An 18,005-nucleotide genomic window follows, 5' to 3' on the forward strand; every position below is an offset into this window, starting at 1 on the left:
CCTTCAAGGCCCAACTCTGTAAAGCCCTTGCTCAACATCCTGGCAGAACCCAGCTCCCGTGTCCTCTGTGTGTTCAGGTTCGAATGCCTCTCTCTGGTTTTGGGGCTTATTGCATCTGATATTTTTGTGTTGGGGGTCTACTTCCTCCACTAAAGTATGGAGGGCAGGCCCCATGGCACATTGCTCTCTGTGTCCCCAGAGCCCTACCAGAGGCCTGGTACACACCAGAGCTCTACACGTGTTTGATGAATGAATGAATGAAAGAATGAATCAATGTACTCATGCTCACTTATTGAATGAGGGAATGAACGACCAAAGTCCAGATCTAGTTGCCATCCCGTGGCTCCCAGCACACCTTGCCACTGTCAGCGAGGGCTCGCATCCATCCCTGGCCCTCCTGCCTAGGTCCCGTTAGGGCCAGCATGGCCCTTGGGAAAAAAGCCCCTTGTCAAGTTGCAGTGTAAATTCAAGCAAATTGAAATAGCTTGGATTCAAATGACCTATTCAAACCAGTTGTTTATGACTCCCCTGAAAGCAGAGAATGATTTCCCCGCCTTGACTCTGCTCAGTCAGGTGAAACCTGCAGAAAAAAATAGCTTCACGTTTGCATTTTATGGAAATGATGGATACTTCAGCAAGGTTATTTCCCCAAGAGTTATAACTCCCCTTTAGTTTGCTTACATTTCCATGAGGGGGTGGGCAGAGGCAGGTGAGAGGAGGCAGAGGGGCTGGGGTCTTTGGAAGCTTCCAGGGTGCCTTGGCAGCTGGTGGGGCGGGGGCGTTGTAGGATGACCCCTGGAGCATCACCCCCAAAGACCTGGGATTCTCCTTACTGTTGAAGTTTTTCTGCCGAGGAGGCTAAGAGGCCTTGAATTTCCGGGGAACATTTCCACCTCAGTCTCCTGGGTGCTGGGAGCTCGCTGACCGAGTCGGCTCGGACCATCTTCTTGCTGGTCTTCACCCTGCAGGACAAAGGGGTGACCTCCTGTGGCCCGCAAGCTGGGGGGCTGCGGGCAGCTTGTTTCTTTGTGCTGCAGTCATCTTAGCTGGTGGAGTTTGATTTGCCCCCCAAACCATGAAAGAGCTGAACAGACTGAAGCTCAGAGAGGCCACCTAAATTAGTGAGTGGCAGAGCTAGGATTCCATCCGGTTCCACCTGACTCCAAAGCCCAGTATTTCTTTCCACGTTTTCCATTTGACCACGCTACACCACTAACTCTTAAAAAACACTCGGGGACAAATGGAACAAGCAAATTGTGTTGTTCTGTTTACGAGGGCAGGTTTGGGTTTTCAGTGATCCTGAAGAGTTCCTAAATCATGGAAGAACTTATAGATTCAGGGAGAAGATCCTAGAAGGAGAGAATGAACAAAATTGTGAATGGAGGAAGGAACCTGGTGTGTTTAAGGGACACAGAAGTACTCAGTCTGTCCAGGATGGGAGTTGGAGAGACAGACCCAGGCCAAGGGAAAGGAAAGAGGTGCAGCTCAGAGACCTCCCCTCTGTGCTGGGTCAACAGCAGGCTTAGCCCTGACTCTGGACAAGCAAGACATCGACCTGGACTTCCCTGGACCAAAGCAGGTGTTCCTTTAAAGCTGAGAATTCTTGGCCAAGCCTTGCCCTAACTGCCCCTAACCTGTTGCTCAGTCTGCCCCTTCTGTCCATGACCGATAAAGCATGTGATGCCTTGTTCAGGTTGTTTTTCAAATTCATCTTTTGCTAAGACACTTTCCAGACTAGCGTGGCCCCCCAGCGGCCGCCCACATTTAGCTTGGCGGCTGCTTGGCAGTCTGGCTTTGCCTCCTCTGGCTGCTCGGGAGGGGCTCTGCCTCCAGACTCACATGTGCTTGAGCAGATGCTCTGTGCACTGCACTAGGACGATGCCGTCGAATGGGGAGTGTTCGCACACCACGCCACACGTGCCGTCTCGTCCCACCACAAACTGCAATAGGAAAGAGAAGTGAGTGGACCTCTGGGACAGTCAATATTTCAAACCAGCCCCTGGGCCCCAGGTCAGGAACCCCGCATTCTCCCTCTGCCCCCACCTCTCGGGGGAAACTCTCCTCTAGGGACACCAAAGCACATCATTTCCTGAAAAGAACGCTGCATGCAATTGCCATGGCCTGAGAGTATGGGAGCCTCAAGACAGCTCTAAACTGTGTGACCTCCTTCCCAGAAATGCCCCAGGCAGTGAAGGTGGAGCCCAAAGCTCCCCGGCTCAAGTAGCCCAGCGATTCCTAAGAGCTCACTCCGAGGCGGTGCACACCCTCCTCAGGTCCTGGGCAAGCTCCTTCGGCTCCTGTTAGCCCTGTTTCCCCTTCACGGTGCACATCAGGGCCACCATCCTGGTCTGCTTTGTGTGATTATGTGTCTGATGGACCCTGTGTGTTTGGCCACCACTGATATTATCCCCAGGATCGCCCCATAGTAGGTGCTTAATAATTTTGTTAAATGAGTAATGAAAGATAATGATCCATTTTGGATGGTGTGCAGATTCCTAGGGAGAAATAAAATATCCCTTGATGGGAGTGAAAGAAAGGTGTACGAAAGATGCCCCATTAACTGCTCCCTGGGCTTCAAGTCAGGGACCCTGATTCCAGTTCTGTGGTTGCTGCCTGCCAGCTGGGAGAGCTTTGACAAGACACTTCAACTCTCTGGCTTCAGTTTGCTCTCATTTAAAATGGATCCAATAAGGCCCAGTTCACCGGATCGATGTGAGGCTTAGAGAGAAGGCATATGAAAGGCCCACGGGAACTGTGAAGATTACTTCTGAGTTTTATGACTATACAAAGGCTGGATTTAGTTGACTTGGAAAAGGGACATACTCAGTATGTACAAAAGGACTAGGAGAAAATAGTGAGAAGAATGAAATCTCATTCTTAAAGCATAACCCGAATAAAGTGGGGCTGCCTTGAGGTCCACCTCAGCACAGCATCACACTCAAGAGGTACTAGCCTGTCATCCATAAGCAAACAAACCAACAAGCAAACAAATAAACAAGCTGCTGAAATCTTTATGAGACCTTCCAGGGAACTGTAGCACAGCACACCTCTGAGCTGTCTCCCTGTCTCCTCCAGTCTCATAGCTGCCCGAATCTTTTCTCCCATTCTTCAAGCAAACGCACTTCCCACAGAGTTTCTCTCAAGATTCATCCCTTGCAGGCTCTTTTCTCTCTCCCTTTGTGTCCCCCTGCCTTTCTGTCCTGAGACTCGCTCTTGAACTTTTCAGTTCACGTTCATGGAGCCTGTCTGGCTTTTCCAGCTCCCCTGATAATCTGTCCTGCCTGCAAAAAGAGCCCAGAGGTGGGCACGGTCATCCACGTGAGGCAGGAGGGGAGCACACATTAGTGCTTTTGTGTCCCTGTCGCTAAAAGAAAGGGAGGAAAATGTTACCTTTGAAAAACCACTACCAAGGCTTACTATGTTTCAGGTCCTGTACATCCATTGTATCATTTCAATCCCACAGCTGCTCCATGAAAGATTACAAGCCATTAGCACCACTGGTGGAGGCTAAATAGCCAGCGCAGCAGGGAGAGAACTCAGCAGAAATAGAATCAATATGCAAACCAATAAAAAGGATAACCTGCAGAATGTAGGGGACAGAGAGGGAGAAAAACGAGAGGCGGCCTAGAAATGCTTACCAGTGTGAGTGATGCTAAATCAAAACGTAAAGATGGTTGCGTGCTACTTAATATGGTCACTGTGAAAGTGCGGGGGCTTTACAAATAAGATTAGATTCAGGATCGGCGTGCTGGGGTAAAAGAATGGGGGACGGGAATGAATGGCCCAATCTTCATCCTCATCTGTGTGAGTATTTTTCTCCAGGCCAAAGTGAATGTCTTGTTTCTGGGCTGATGTCATGTGAATGAAAAATGTATGAACAGGGACTTCTCTGGTGGCACAGTGGTTAAGAATCTGCCTGCCGATGCAGGGGACACGGGTTCGAGCCCTGGTCCAGGAAGATCCCACATGCCGCAGAGCAACTAAGCCCGTGCGTCACAACTACTGAGCCTGCACTCTAGAGCCCACGAGCCACAACTACTGATCCCACGTGCCACAGCTACTGAAGCCTGTGCGCCTAGAGCCCGTGCTCCGCAACAAGTGAAGCCACCGCAATGAGAAGCCCGTGCACTGCAACGAAGAGTAGCCCCTGCTCGCTGCAACTAGAGAAAAGCCCACACACAGCAACGAAGACCCAACACAGCCAAAAATAAAAATAAATTCAAAAAGTATATATATGAATGGTTTTGTTTCATTTTATGACTTTTCTTCTGTGGAGATGCTGGGCTACCCTACTCCTCAGGGATGAAGGGAGGTGTATTGAAATGGCCAGGCCAGGGTGACGGAAATTCAGAAAAGCTGACATCTTCAGGCATCAGACATGATTCTTTTTTTTTTTTAAATTGGAGTATAGTTGCTTTACAATATTGTGTTAGTTCCTGCTGTACAGAGAAGTGAATCAGCTACGTGTATACCTATAGCCCCTCTTTTTTTGGATTTCCTTCCCATTTAGGTCACCACAGAGCACGGAGTAGAGTTTCCTGTGCTGTACAGTAGGTTCTCATTAGTTATCTGTTTTATACATAGTAGTGTATATATGTCAGTCCCAATCTCCCAATTCATCCCACCCTCCCTTTCCCTCCCTTGGTGTCCATATGTTTGTTCTCTACGTCTGTGTCTCTATTTCTGCTTTGCAGATAGGTCCATCTGTACCATTTTTCTAGATTCCACATATATGCATTAATACACGATATTTGTTTTTTTCTTTCTGACTTACTTCACCTTGTACGACAGTCTCTAGGTCTATCCACGTCTGTACAAATGACCCAATTTCGTTTCTTTTTATGGCTGAGTAATATTCCATTGTATATATCAGCGGTCCCCAACCTTTTTGGGACTGGTTTCGTGGAAGACAATTTTTCCATGGACTGGGGGAGAGGGGGATGGTTCAGGCGGTAATGGGAGCGATGGGGAGCGGCAGATGAAGCTTTGCTCACTCCCCCGCCGCTCGCCTCCTGCTGTGCAGCCCGATTTTTTTTTTTAATTAATTAGTTAATTTATTTTTGGCTGTGTTGGGTCTTCGTTTCTGCATGAGGGCTTTCTCTAGTTGTGGCAAGTGGGGGCCACTCTTTATCGTGGTGTGCGGGCCTCTCACTATTGCGGCCTCTCTTGCTGCGGAGCACAGGCTCCAGACACGCAGGCTCAGTAGTTGTGGCTCACGGGCCCAGTTGCTCCACAGCATGTGGGATCTTCCCAGACCAGGGCTCGAACCCGTGTCCCCTGCATTGGCAGGCAGATTCTCAACCGCTGCGCCACCAGGGAAGCCCAGCCCGATTCTTAACAGACCACAGCCCGACACCGGTCCATGGCCTGACACCCTAGTATATATGTATCACATCTTTTTTATCCATTCATCTGTTGATGGGCATTTAGGTTGCTTCCATGTCCTGGCTATTGTAAATAGTGCTGCAATGAACATTGGGGTGCATGTGTCTTTTTGAATTTTGGTTTTCTCAGGGTGTATGCCCAGTAGTGGGATTGCTAGATCATAAGGCAGCTCTATTGTTAGTTTTTTAAGGAACCTCCATACTGTTCTCCATAGTGGCTGTATCAATTTGCATTCCCACCAACAGGGCAGGAGGGTTCCCTTTTCTCCACACCCTCTCCAGCATTTATTGTTTGTAGATTTTTTGTTGATGGCCATTCTGACTGGTGTGAGGTGATACCTCACTGTAGTTTTGATTTGCATTTCTCTGATAATTGGTGGTGTTGAGCATCTTTTCATGTGCCTTCTTGCTGAATGTGTTGAGGATTTGTTTGATGGGAGCCCCTGGTATGCCCCCCCCTTACAGTGTGTGATGGGAGATGGGGAATGAGCCCCAGGTCTGGCCCAGAGGCCCCCTAGGCTGGGCTGCAGGAAGGTTAGGGGGTTGGAGCTGGGTTTGGCCACTTGCTCCTGAGAAGAGCTCTGGCCGGTCCAGGGCCTGACACCAGTGGCACATCTCCTCCGCCCCCTCGGCCCCAGATGCAGCCTCCTGGGCAGCAGAGGCCAGCAAGAGAGCCTGCTGGATGTGAGCGTGAGGCGGCTGCGGCCACTGGCCCTGCCTGGGGGAGGCTTACCTGCAGGGACTTGTCGTACCAGCGGTTGGCCCCATTCTTGCTGCAGCCTCCGCCGTGGAGGAGCTGGAGTGCCCTGTTGGTGTCGCTGAGCTCCATGCCTCCCGGGGCATCCAGGCACACCAGGCAGATGCAGCGCTCGATCATATCCAGGGAGTCCCTGTTGGTGGAGTCTGCGGGGCAGGCAAGCACGGCCTTACTTAGCACCTGCCCTGCCCCGGGCCTGGGGTCCCCTCTGCAGAGCCCCACATGCCACAGGCGGACACACGTATGGACACCCAGATCTTGAGCCAGGCCTGAGTCCCCCACCACCCCAGGGGGTGGGCCGGGAAGTCAGCCTGACTGTCCTGAGCTTCTGTGCTAACCCCAGGGACCAGCTCACCCTCAGGGTCCCTGCAAGAGTCCTGCCCTTCAGCTGTAGCCAGTTCTGCCCCCAGATGTGTGGTCACTGGTCCTGCCTGCCAGGATGAAAAGGGGTGGTGTGGGACCTTCCCCGTAAACGTTAGACCCTCGGGCCAGCCTGTGCCAGAGAAGGAGCTCCAATTCCCCCATCCAACGGCACCCTCCACTCACACCTGCGGGCCACATCTGGCACATAAGCAAGTTCATTTGTCCTGAACTATGATTTTCAAACATCAGTTGCCAAAAAATTTTAATTAGTCAATTTCACATGAAAATCGGAAGTAAGGGAGTGAGGGTGTTGCTCTCCCAGCGCCCTCCCACCACCATCACCCCAGCTGTTGTTTCCACGCAGAGGGTAAGTGGAAGGGCCAGGTTGCCCCTTAACCTATATCCAGATGAGATCATTGGGGCAGTCTCAGGCACATAGAACTCATCTAAAAGTCACTGAGTTGTGCAGGAGACACGTCACCAAGGGAGCCTGACTTCTCCATGGGGGACACTGGGTATGGAGTTCCTCCCGGAATAGAGCTGGGCCGGCCAGATGGGCTGCCCCAGGCAGCTTCCTCCAATAAGCACAGGAAGATTTACAAAGCCTGCCCAGTGGGACCTGACTGTGTGCTGCTGTGTATCCCTTCTCCCAATCAGGAGTCTTTACTGTGGTGACAGTATTCTTTCTCCACCATCCCACACAGGGTGTGTGGGCATCAGGACCCGATGGCGAGGGCTGCACATCACCCAGACCTCCTGACCTCTGAGCTGGATGAGGTGTAGGGTTACACCCTTCCCCCAGCCCCAGTGTGTTCTATGCATGAGAAGATGGAGTGCCTGTTATTTGGAAGCAAAGGGGCATTATGTGGCATATTCCAATATCCATACCCCCTTTAGTCATCGAACACCTGGTTTTTAACTTGGCACAGGGATGAGCAGAACTACAGCTACATTTCCTGCCTTCTCTTACAGCTGGGGGAAATCATGTGTTCAATTCTACCAACAAAATCTAGAAACACTATATGACAGCTTCCAAGAAACCTCCTTAAATACAACTAGCACATGCTCTTTGCCCTTCTTTCCACCTTCCTCCATCCTGCTGCCTGGAACACAGGTGTGATGGCCAGAGCTCTAGCCTCCGTATTGGGCCAGGAGGCTGTGGGCCACAACCTCGGGGTGAGATGGAAGAATCCTAGCCACCTATCTGCTCTGGAGGGCTCAGTTCTGGTATACGTGAGAGAGAGAGGAAGAGAGAGAGAAATCTCTATTTTTTTTAAGCCACTATTATTTTGGGTTTTCAATCACATGTGGCCAAATGTAATACTAACTTAAACAGTCTGGTTACGCTGGATTCACATCTTCACACTGCAGGAATTACCTGGAGCTGAGAAGCTGCACCCTTGGTTTGCCCCAGTCCTCTCTCATTTATTTAACCCTCTTGTCCCTGCAGGTAGTTAAGTACAAGATCCCTGTCCAGAATGCTCTTCTCTGTGTCAGAGAGAAACACTCTGGGGGCTGAAGATCCCTCCAAGAAGGCAGTCGAGGCCCCTCCCAGCTCCCTCCTGTCTCAGCATTGACGCAGACCCTTGGGCGGCCCAGGTCCTGGGTGCTGGCCCTGCTCTTTCCTGCAGTCAGCTCTGCGCTCCTCGATTCTGAGCCTGGACACGCAGCCCTCTGCTTCTGCAGCCACAAGCTCCTCTCCCCTCCTGCCCCTCCCACTGGAACCCCAGGGACTGCTGAATCAGAACTTCTCTTTTCAGAGCCCTCACCCCCACCGTAGTCCCCAGCTCTGGAGCCTTCTTTCTTTCCAGAGCCTGAAGCCAAGAAATATACCCACCGTGTGTCATAGTCGTCTGGATTCTGCCTTCCTGGAGTCCAAGGAATGTGTGGGAGCAGGTACGGCTTCCACACCCTCAGGCTCAGGTCTCCCTCCGCTGTTCACCAGCCAGGTCCTGCCCATGGGTTGAACTAGGCACAGCAGCACCTTCCCCAGTCAGTGGGAGGCTGAGTACACAGCTGACGCTGCCAGTGAGGACCACAGCCGGACTCTGCCCATCCTTTCCTCTGTCCAGTTAGGGGCCTGGAACGGCCATCGAGAAAGTCCTGTCTGCTCCTCCCTCCTCTTGGCCTCACCCCAGGCTCTCTGGGCTGCTTCCCTTCCTGGCATAGGCAGCCTCGAGTGAGGCAATCCCTGAGACCCTCCCCTGGGTCTCCTCAACACCTACTGGGCACACAGATGCTAAGGCCACCTGTGCAGTCCCCGCCGTGCCAGGGTGATTTCTCCAGGTTCATGAGAGGGGTCCACAGACGTCCTCGAGTGACAGGAGTCTGCAGTCCCCACTATCCCCTTCCTCCCTCCTCTTTCAAATCCTGGGGGAAGGAGATGTCTCTCAGAGGAGACCTTCTACTCTGGGAACGAGGCTAACCAGCAATCCAGCCCATCCTCGGCCCTTCCTTCCCTGCTTCCTGTCTAGAATATGGATTTGGGGGGCACTGGGAGCTCAGGATCCCTCCTGACTCCTATGGGTCCAGGATGACTCATCACCTTCCACGTGGCCTCTTGGACTTTCCTGCCTCATCTGATCCACTTCAAGGTTTTGGGCCATGCCCTGGGGACCGAACGGCAAACGAGACACCATTGTGGTGGGGGTGGGCTGGGGGGTGAAGAACTCCCCTCCCCCCTTCCTTAAGTGTGATACAGTCACCACGTCACCCTCTTCGACCAGAAACAACTTCTACGGCCCACAAGGAAGGATCCAAACTTCTCAACATGGCTCCTGAGCTCCACTGCTCGCATCTGCTGCCCCTCCGGGTCGCCTTCCCTGAATCCCTGCATGGACCTCACAGGAGCCTCCTGTCACTCCCGGTCACCTGCGCACATTCATCCCCTCACCGTCACGCAGGCTGCCCCCTGGATGGGGGCCCTTCTCCTTCTCTGCCTATCAAAGCTCTACTCGTCAAATCCTCCCAAGCTCCCTAACCCTCTCATGGTACCGACCCTGCGCCCGGTGCGGGTGGGAGCAGCCCAGAGAGCCCCTGCCCTCCAGGACGCCTCACACCGGGAAGAAGCCGTCTCGGCTGCCTGCTCAGGGCCGATGAGGACCCTCTGCTCTCTCCACCAGGCCGGCCTCACACGGAACCTGAGTCCAGTGCTGGACCAGCCACCTCAATAACCGCCACCTCCTACCGCACTGTGCATGACCCTACAGTGCGTGACCCTGTCGCGCCCCAAACCCCTGTCACCAACAGTCCAGCTCCAGGAGCCCTGATCTGGCCCCCTCTTCCCACGCCTTTGAGCTCACAGAGAGCAGGGCCTGGGTCCCCAGCCCAGGTGGGCACAGGAAAGTGTCCATGGCTGGCAATGGACTTGAGTGTGCATGGATAGGTGAGGCTGAGATCTGTGGGCACAGCTCAGAGAGGGAGCTCAGAGGAGCTCAGCCAGACCCTTGAAAGTCAGGAAATTACTACCTTTGGGGCATGGAGCTTCATGGGATGGAAGGGACGGGGGAGAGATGGAGACAGGAAAGGGATTCCTCACTCTCTGCAAAGCTTCCCACCCTGCCCCTCTCTGCTCCTGTAGGAGTCCCTGCCGATGGCCATGGTGCCTGGCCCTGCACTGTGTGCTATTCTGGGGGTCCTTTGGGATCAGGGTGGCTGGGGACTTCAAAGCATGGGAGGCCTTGACTAGGCCTGGGTCTGATTCAAATAGGCGGAGAGGAAGGGAGATAACAGTGCTGGAAAAGGCTCTGAGGCTAGGCAGTAGACACCCATGCTTGTGGGTGGAGCCTGTCAGTGATGCCTAGCCGCTTGGGGTGGGCCTGGGCCTGGGGACCATGGGCAGCCCCGATGTTACACACGTTGGCCCATGTCTCAGTGAGCTCTGAGAGCCCAGGCTTGGTATTTGCCTATGAAACAGCCCCAAGGCCAGTGTGGAGTGGGCAGGCTGCAGCTCCCCAGGAAGCCCACGGCAGGCCTGTCCATCTCGGAGGCTGGGGAGCAGGTCTGATGCAGCCTCTGTGCAGAAGAGTGGGAGTTTGGCACACTCCTTCCCAGCTGGGTGACTGGAGGCTGGCAGCAAAAAAGGACAGCTCCCTGGGCATCAGTGCCGCAGCCACCTCCAGGCAGGAGAGAGGGACCCCTGAGGAGGGGCTGAACTATCACCACCGCGTGCAGGTTGAGCAGGGCCCCGGAGCGCAGCACCAGCCAACAGGAACTGGGTCCTAGCTCATTAGACAGAGTGAAATGGGAGCAGGACAGCAGAGCTGGGATGCCAGGTCGCCTTGCAAATGAACTCCCTGCATACAAGCAGCTGATCGGTCAAATGCTGACAAGTTTATCGTGTAAGGCAGAAAATGAACTACACCCAAACTCATCCACTATGACTCTGGCCCAAACGTGATGGAAACACGGGGCAGTGGGCTGGAGGCGCACGGCAGGAGCCATTTGTCTTGTGACATCCTCATCGAGCACACGGAGGCTCGCTTAATGTGGTAAATCAATCTTCCTCAAGGAGCCCCTGCTTAATAGGTAGAAGTCGGAGTTGAGTAATAGGAGGAGCTGCCACCCATGCCTGGGGAGTTGACAGCTTCAGCGATGCAGAAATTCCAGAGGCCATGAGGCCTTGGAGGGCCCTGGAGCTTCTGTTAGAGGTTGAAAGCATCCAGACTGTGACTAAGGTGAGCAAAGATAAAATGAACACAGCACCTCTGCCTCTAGAGGGCTGCAGACTCCTCAGGTGCTGCTCCCCAACACACCCACCTGTGCACACGCACACACACAGACAGACACACAGCCCTCTGGGATCTATTCCCTGGGAATAGATAGTCTGGGAGATGGAGGCACTGGGTTCCTTCTCAGACACTTAGAGCTTCTAAATATCTGTCAATCACATCTGAGCATCTTTCCTCCCCAGATAAAGGAATCATAGCTCCTTTTGGGAGGGAAGTCTGCCATCACACCTGTCAAATTCTTCTCTACTCTATGGCTTATGGGGTGATCTTTATATTCCCAGCCCCTAGAGGCTATGAGGAGGCCGACAAAAGTATGTCCAAGCTATATTCTATCTACAAGAAACTCACATCAAATATAATGATATAGGTTGGGTGAAAGGAAATGGAAAAGGACATATCCAGCAAATATTAATGAAAAGAAAGCAGGAGTGGCTATATTAATATCAGATTAAGTAAACTTCGGAGCAAAGAAAATTACAAGAGATGTTGAGGGATGTTACATAAAAAAAAAGGGTCAGTCTACCAAGAAGACATAGCAATCCTAAATGTGTATCTACCAAACATACCTCAAAATATGTGAAGCAAAAACTAACAGAACTGAAGGAAAAATTGACAAATCCACAAGTGTATTGGAGACTTCAATACCCCTCTCTTGATACTTGACAGAACAGCTACAGAAAGTCAGTAAGGATATAAAAGAACTTAACAACACCATCAATCAACAGGATCTATTGATAGAACACTTCACCCAACAACAGCAGAGTGCACATTCTCTTCAAGTGCCCATGGAATATATATGCCACAGTAGACCATATCCTAGGCCATAAAACACCCTCAACTAATTGAAAAGAATTGAAATCATACAAAATGTGTTCTCTGACCCCTGGAATCAAGATTTTTAAAAACAGCAGAAAAATAAACGTTCCAAACATTTGGAAACTAAACAACCCTCTTCCAAATAATCCACGGGTCAAAGAGGAAATCTTAAAGGAAATTAAAAAAAAAAACATAGAAATAAATGAAAATAAAAATACACCATATCAAAATTTGCGAGACACAGCTAAAGCTTTGTTGAGAGGGAAATGTATAGCACAAATGCTGACATCAGAAAAGAGGAAAAGTCTCAAATGAATAATATAAGCTCTCACCTCAAAAACTTAGGGAAAAAAAGCAAAATAAACCCAAAACAAGGAGGAGGAAAGAAATAACAAAGAGCAGAAATCAATGATATTGAAAACAGGGGGAAAAAAGAAAGAAAATCAATGAAAAGAAAGCTGTTTCTTTTCAAAAATCAATCAAATCTCTAGCAAGACTAACGAAGAAAAACAAAAGAGATAAAAGACACAATATCAGGGATTAAACAGGCACATCACTATGGATCTTGCAGATATCAAAAAGACAACTTTTCAGAAATACTATGAACAACTCTACAGACATAAATTTGACAACTTAGATGAAATGGACCAATCCCTTAAAAAGTATAAACTACCACAATGCACCAAATATGAAACAGATAATTTGGAGACCCTGTAATTATTAAGGAAATTGAATTTGTAAGTTTAAACTTTCCCCTCCCCACCAAAATCTCCAAGCCCAGATGGTTCTAGAGAATTCTACCAAGCAGTTAGGGAAGAATTAACTCCAATCTACACAATTTCTTCCAGATAATATAAGAGGTGGGAACACTTCCCAATGTTACCCTGACACCAAAACCAGATAAAACAGTATACCACCACCACCACCACCCCTAAACACACGAAAAAAACAACCAACTACAAGACAAATAACCCTCATGAATATAGAGACAAAGATAGTTAACGATATATCAGCAAATAGAATTAAGCAACATATAAAAAGAACTATACACTGTGACTAAGTGGGGCTTATTCCAGGGATGCAAACCTGGTTCAATATTTGAAAATCAATTGATGTAATCCACTGTATTAACAGACTACAGAAAAATCACATGATTATATCAATTGATGAAGTGTAAGTGACAAAATTCAACATCTTGTCATGATAAAATCTCAGAAAACTAAGAATAGAAGGGAATTTCCTCAACTTCATAAACAGCATCTACAAAAAAATCCTATAGCTAACATCATACTTAAGGGTGAAAAGACTGCATGCTTTGCCCCTAAGATGAGGAACAAGAAAGAATACCCATTCTTACCACTGCTATTCAACATAGTACTGGAAGTTCTGGTCAGCACAAAAAGGCAAGAAAAGGGAATAAAAAAGAAACATACAAGAAAGAAAAAACAACTGCCTATTTTCATATGACATGATTTATCTATGTAGAAAATTATAAGGAATCTACAAAAAAAAAACCCACGTAGAACTAATAAGTGAGTTAGAAGTTCACAAGGTACAAGATAAACATACAAAAATCAATTGTATTTCTGCATACCAGTGACAAGGCAGGAACACCAAAATTAAAAATACAATGTGATTTAAATCATGCAAAACAAATGAAGTACTCCAGTGTAAATCTAACAAAACCATACAGGACTTGTATACTGAAACTACAAAACACTAACGCAAAAAGTCAAAGATCTAAGTAAATGGAGAGACATACCGTGTTCACGCATTGGAACACTCAACAGGGTGAAGATGCCAATTCTCCCCAAATTGATATACAAGCTTAACACAGCTCCCATCAAAATCCCAGCAAGACTTTTTGTAGATATAGACAAGATTATTCTAAAATCTATGTGAAAAGGCAAAGGAACTAGAATAGCTAAAACAATTTTAAAAAACAATAAAGTTGGAGGAGTCAGTGTATCCAATTTAAAGACTTATCACATAGTTACATAGCCAAGAATGTGTGGTATTGGCAGAGAGATGAACACATAGATCAATGGAAGCGAACAGAAAACCCCAAAATAGACTAACACAAATATGTCCAATTGATTTTGACCAAGGTGCAAAAGTAATTCAGTGGAGGAAGAATGGCCTTTTCAACAAATATTACTGGAGTAATTGGACACTCATAGGCACCCCTCCTCTAAAAAGCTTGGATAAAAAATCTCGTATATTAATGCATATGTGTGGAATCTAGAAAAATGGTACAGATGAACTGGTTTGCAAGGCAGAAATAGAGACACAGATGTAGCGAACAAACGTGTGGACACCAAGGGGGGAAAGCGGGGCGGGGGGGATAAACTGGGAGATTGGGATTGACATATATACACTAATATGTATAAAAGAGATAACTAATAAGAACCTGCTGTACAGCACAGGGAGCTCTACTTCGCTGTATAGGAGAAACTAACACAGAATTGTAAAACAACTATACCCAAATAAAAAAATATTTTTTAATCTCATATCTTATAAAAAAATTAATACAAAATGTATTGTCAACTTAAATGTACAATATTATAAAACTTTTAGAAAAAAATAGGAGAAATTCATCTTTGGGATCTCGGGCTAGGCAAAGAATTCTTGGAGTTGATGCCAAATGTATGATCCATAAAAGGAAAAATTGATAAATTGGATTTCATCAAAACTAAAAACATTTCCTTAGTGAAACACCCTGTTAAGAAGATGAAAAGATAAGCTACATATTGGGAGAAAATATAAAGCCACATATCCAATCAAAGGCTAGTAAAGAATATAGAAACAATTCTCAGAACTCACAGTAAAAAGAAAACCCCAAAACCCAAAACCTGAACCCCAAACAATCCAATTAGAAAATGAGCAGAAGACATGAAATGATATTTCCCAAAAGATGAGCTATAGAGGGAAATTAGCCATGAAAAGATATTCAACATCATAAGTCATAAGAGAAATGTAAATTACAACTATAGTAAGATCACTACACACCTATCAGAAGGGTAAAAAAAAAAAAAAATAGTGACAATCCCAAATGCTGGTAAGGATGCAGAGAAACTGGATCACTTATACGTTGCTGATGGGAATGTAAAATGGTACAGTCACTCTGAAAAATATTTTAGCAGTTTCTTGAAAAATTAAGCATGCAAATATCATATGATGTAGCAATTTCATTCCTGAACATTTTTTTCTGAAATGAAAACTTATGATCACACAAAAACCTATACATATATGTTCATAGTAGCTTTATTTGTAATAGCCAAAAAGTAGAAACAACTCAAATATCCTTCAACGGTTATATCACTCATTGTGATATATCCATACTGTGGAATGCAGTATGAACTATTCACACATGCAATAACTTGGATGAATCTCCAGAGAATTATACTGAGTGAAAAAGCCAATATCAGAAGGTTACATACTGCATGACTCCATTTATATGACATTCTTGAAACAACATCATAGAAATGAAGGATAGATTAGTGGTTGCTAGGGGTTAAGGAGGGATGGGGCTGGAAGGGAGGTGGGTGTGGCTATAAAGGGAAGAGAGGGATCCTTGTGGGGATGGAAATGTTCTGTATCTTGACTGTATCAATGTCAATGTCCTGGTTGTGATATTGTAAGATTTGCAAGATGTTACCATTTGGGGGGAAAATGGTACAGGCGAGTTTATTTCTTACAAATGCATGTGCAATTATTTCCAAATAAGTTTAATTTAATTTTTTAAAAAAAAGTCAGGAGCCAAGAATTTCGTTCCTCTGGGTTCTAGCCACCTTTCCCACAAAGGCAGATTTAAAGAGCTATCATACTTCCAGAATATAGGGGAGGGGTGGTGAGTGGAGAAGGTCAGGAGATACAAAAAAAAACCCCAAAACCCCTTAGCTGCCTTGTAACCAAATATCATAGTGCTGCTCATGAAATGGACAGTGAGGGCCAGAGAGATGGCACCCAGCGAGAAATGAAAGAGCACAGGTGCCTGGAGTGTGTGCACACAGAGCATGTGGTATGTGGGGAGCCTGGGGGAGGCAAAAGAGCACCCCAGAGTCAATAAGGGTTAGGGCTCCACACAAGGACTATAGGCCATTCAGTCTGAGGCCATGGGCCACTGTCACTGACTGCAAGGGCAGTGCCCATCAACAGGTGTCCATTTTCAGTTCACCGGATTTTTCCGGAGAGGTTGTGGGCTTGGGCAAAACATCCCCAGAGTGTTTTCCCCAATCTAATAAGAGTTATGCCTTAGCGATCACCCTCTGTGCGCCGGGCACCAGGCCGCCGGCTTTGCATCCCCTTGGTCCTATCCACGGGTGGGGCTGCTATTTCCACATCCTGGCCTAGGAAGCCAGGCTCCAGGGGACAGCAGTGAGGCACAGGTCAAGCCCAGGCCTCTTGCCTTGGACCACATGCCTCTGCCTTCCTGGATCCTCTCATCCATAAAAGCCTTCATGCTTCCACTGTGGGAGGGAGGGGTTGGCCCCAAGAAACAGCATTCGGCCTCAAGAGACCAGGAGGTATTTCTGGGCCAATTAAATCAGACATGCTGTTATTGCTAATGTGCAATTGTTTTTCAAATCAGCAGACTTGCCTATCTCTGGATGACAACATTCAAAGAGCAAAATGCCCCATCCCGAGGGGTTCTTGTAAACCATGACCGAGGAGGCCTTCTGCAGACACAGCTACCTTCTGTCAGTTCCCTCCTTGAAAGCAGTGGCTCAGCTCTAATTGCCTGCTGGGGATAAATATTTACGGGACTGTGTAAACGGGAGGCATATGCCTCCGAAGTCTGCTCGCAGGTTCTCCACGGCAGCACCCATGCAAGCCAGCGGGCTGCGGTGGGTGAGTGGGGTGGAGGTGTCTCCGAGCTGGCTATCCTTTTCCTACAAATTGACAAGCGCTGTAGTCTGCCAGACTCAGGGCGGGATGTCTAATTAAATTTCCAGACCAGGATAACGGTGTTGGCTCCTCCTGGGTTCGGGAAGGCCATAGCTTCGCGTTGGGCGGGGAGGGAGGTCCTGAGAGGATGTGCACGGCCCTCCTGAGGCCTGAATCTCACCCCTGCCCACCCGGCCCCGCAGATCTCAGGCTGGGGAGACAGATGTTCCCTATTCAGTCCTGGCTCCACCGCCCACCACCTGTAAGGGTGGGGACTCCCTTGAACTGTGGGAGACACAGCCTCCTCTGCTCTGTGGGGATGAACTTCTCACCTCACAGGTATTATGAAGACTGATGGCAACAAGGGACAGAAAGCGCCCAGGACAGGGCCCAGCACCAAGGGGAACCTCCATGCACAGTAGCCGCTGATATATGAATAAGTGGGTCCCAACCTGGGCTACACCTGTGGGTGCTTTAAGAATACAAATCCCTTGGCCTCTCTCCAGTCCCACTGGAAAATCACCAGCACCCAGGAATCTGGGTTTTTTGGGGGTTTTTTAGGAGCTCTCTAGATGATCCTGATATTGTCAGCTAGACCCAGTCCCACCGACCTCAACCCACGTGGGTTTACCTCTAGTCCCACTTGACACAGGAAACCCTCCTGGGCTATGACATGCAGAGGGGTGAGGCCTCCAAACTCCCGCAGGACTCCTGATGGAGACCCTCCTTTGGTTTTATCCTGTCCACTCTTGCCCTAACGATTCTGCTTATTCTGGTCTCCCCAGCAAGATGGCAGGCCTCAGGGGCAGTAATGGTCCCAGCAGGTCTTGTAGCCCTTGGCCTCCCCGGAGGGCACTCCATGTGGGCTGTGCCCCACTGGCAGTTACTGGACCTCCATGAGCTCCACCCTCTTGATGTCATGGCAGAGGGTCAGGGGCTGGGCAGCCTGTGGGTTCACAGAGGTAGCCATCCTGGTTGGGGGATCAAGGGACCATCTCTGGAAAGAGAGTGGATTGATGAAATCAACTGCCCCTCTGGGTCTCAGCTGATCCTGTGAGAATTCAGGGG

At 48.7% G+C, this 18,005-nt stretch overlaps 1 protein-coding gene across 1 annotated transcript in view; it reads right to left on the reverse strand.

Moving 5' to 3' along the window:
- CHAT (choline O-acetyltransferase) overlaps window positions 1–18,005 on the reverse strand; it is a 49,786-nt gene that overhangs the window by 12,548 nt on the left and 19,233 nt on the right. The window contains exons 8-10 of the mRNA XM_007178717.2: window positions 6,118–6,287; window positions 1,840–1,940; window positions 834–962 (exon numbers count right to left, since the gene is read on the reverse strand). Coding sequence (XP_007178779.2) covers window positions 834–962; window positions 1,840–1,940; window positions 6,118–6,287 — 400 coding nt within the window. The remainder of the gene's footprint in view (window positions 1–833; window positions 963–1,839; window positions 1,941–6,117; window positions 6,288–18,005) is intronic.

The sequence above is a fragment of the Balaenoptera acutorostrata genome, chromosome 16 (assembly GCF_949987535.1).
Source record: "Balaenoptera acutorostrata chromosome 16, mBalAcu1.1, whole genome shotgun sequence".
Classification (NCBI taxonomy): Eukaryota; Metazoa; Chordata; class Mammalia; order Artiodactyla; family Balaenopteridae; genus Balaenoptera; species Balaenoptera acutorostrata.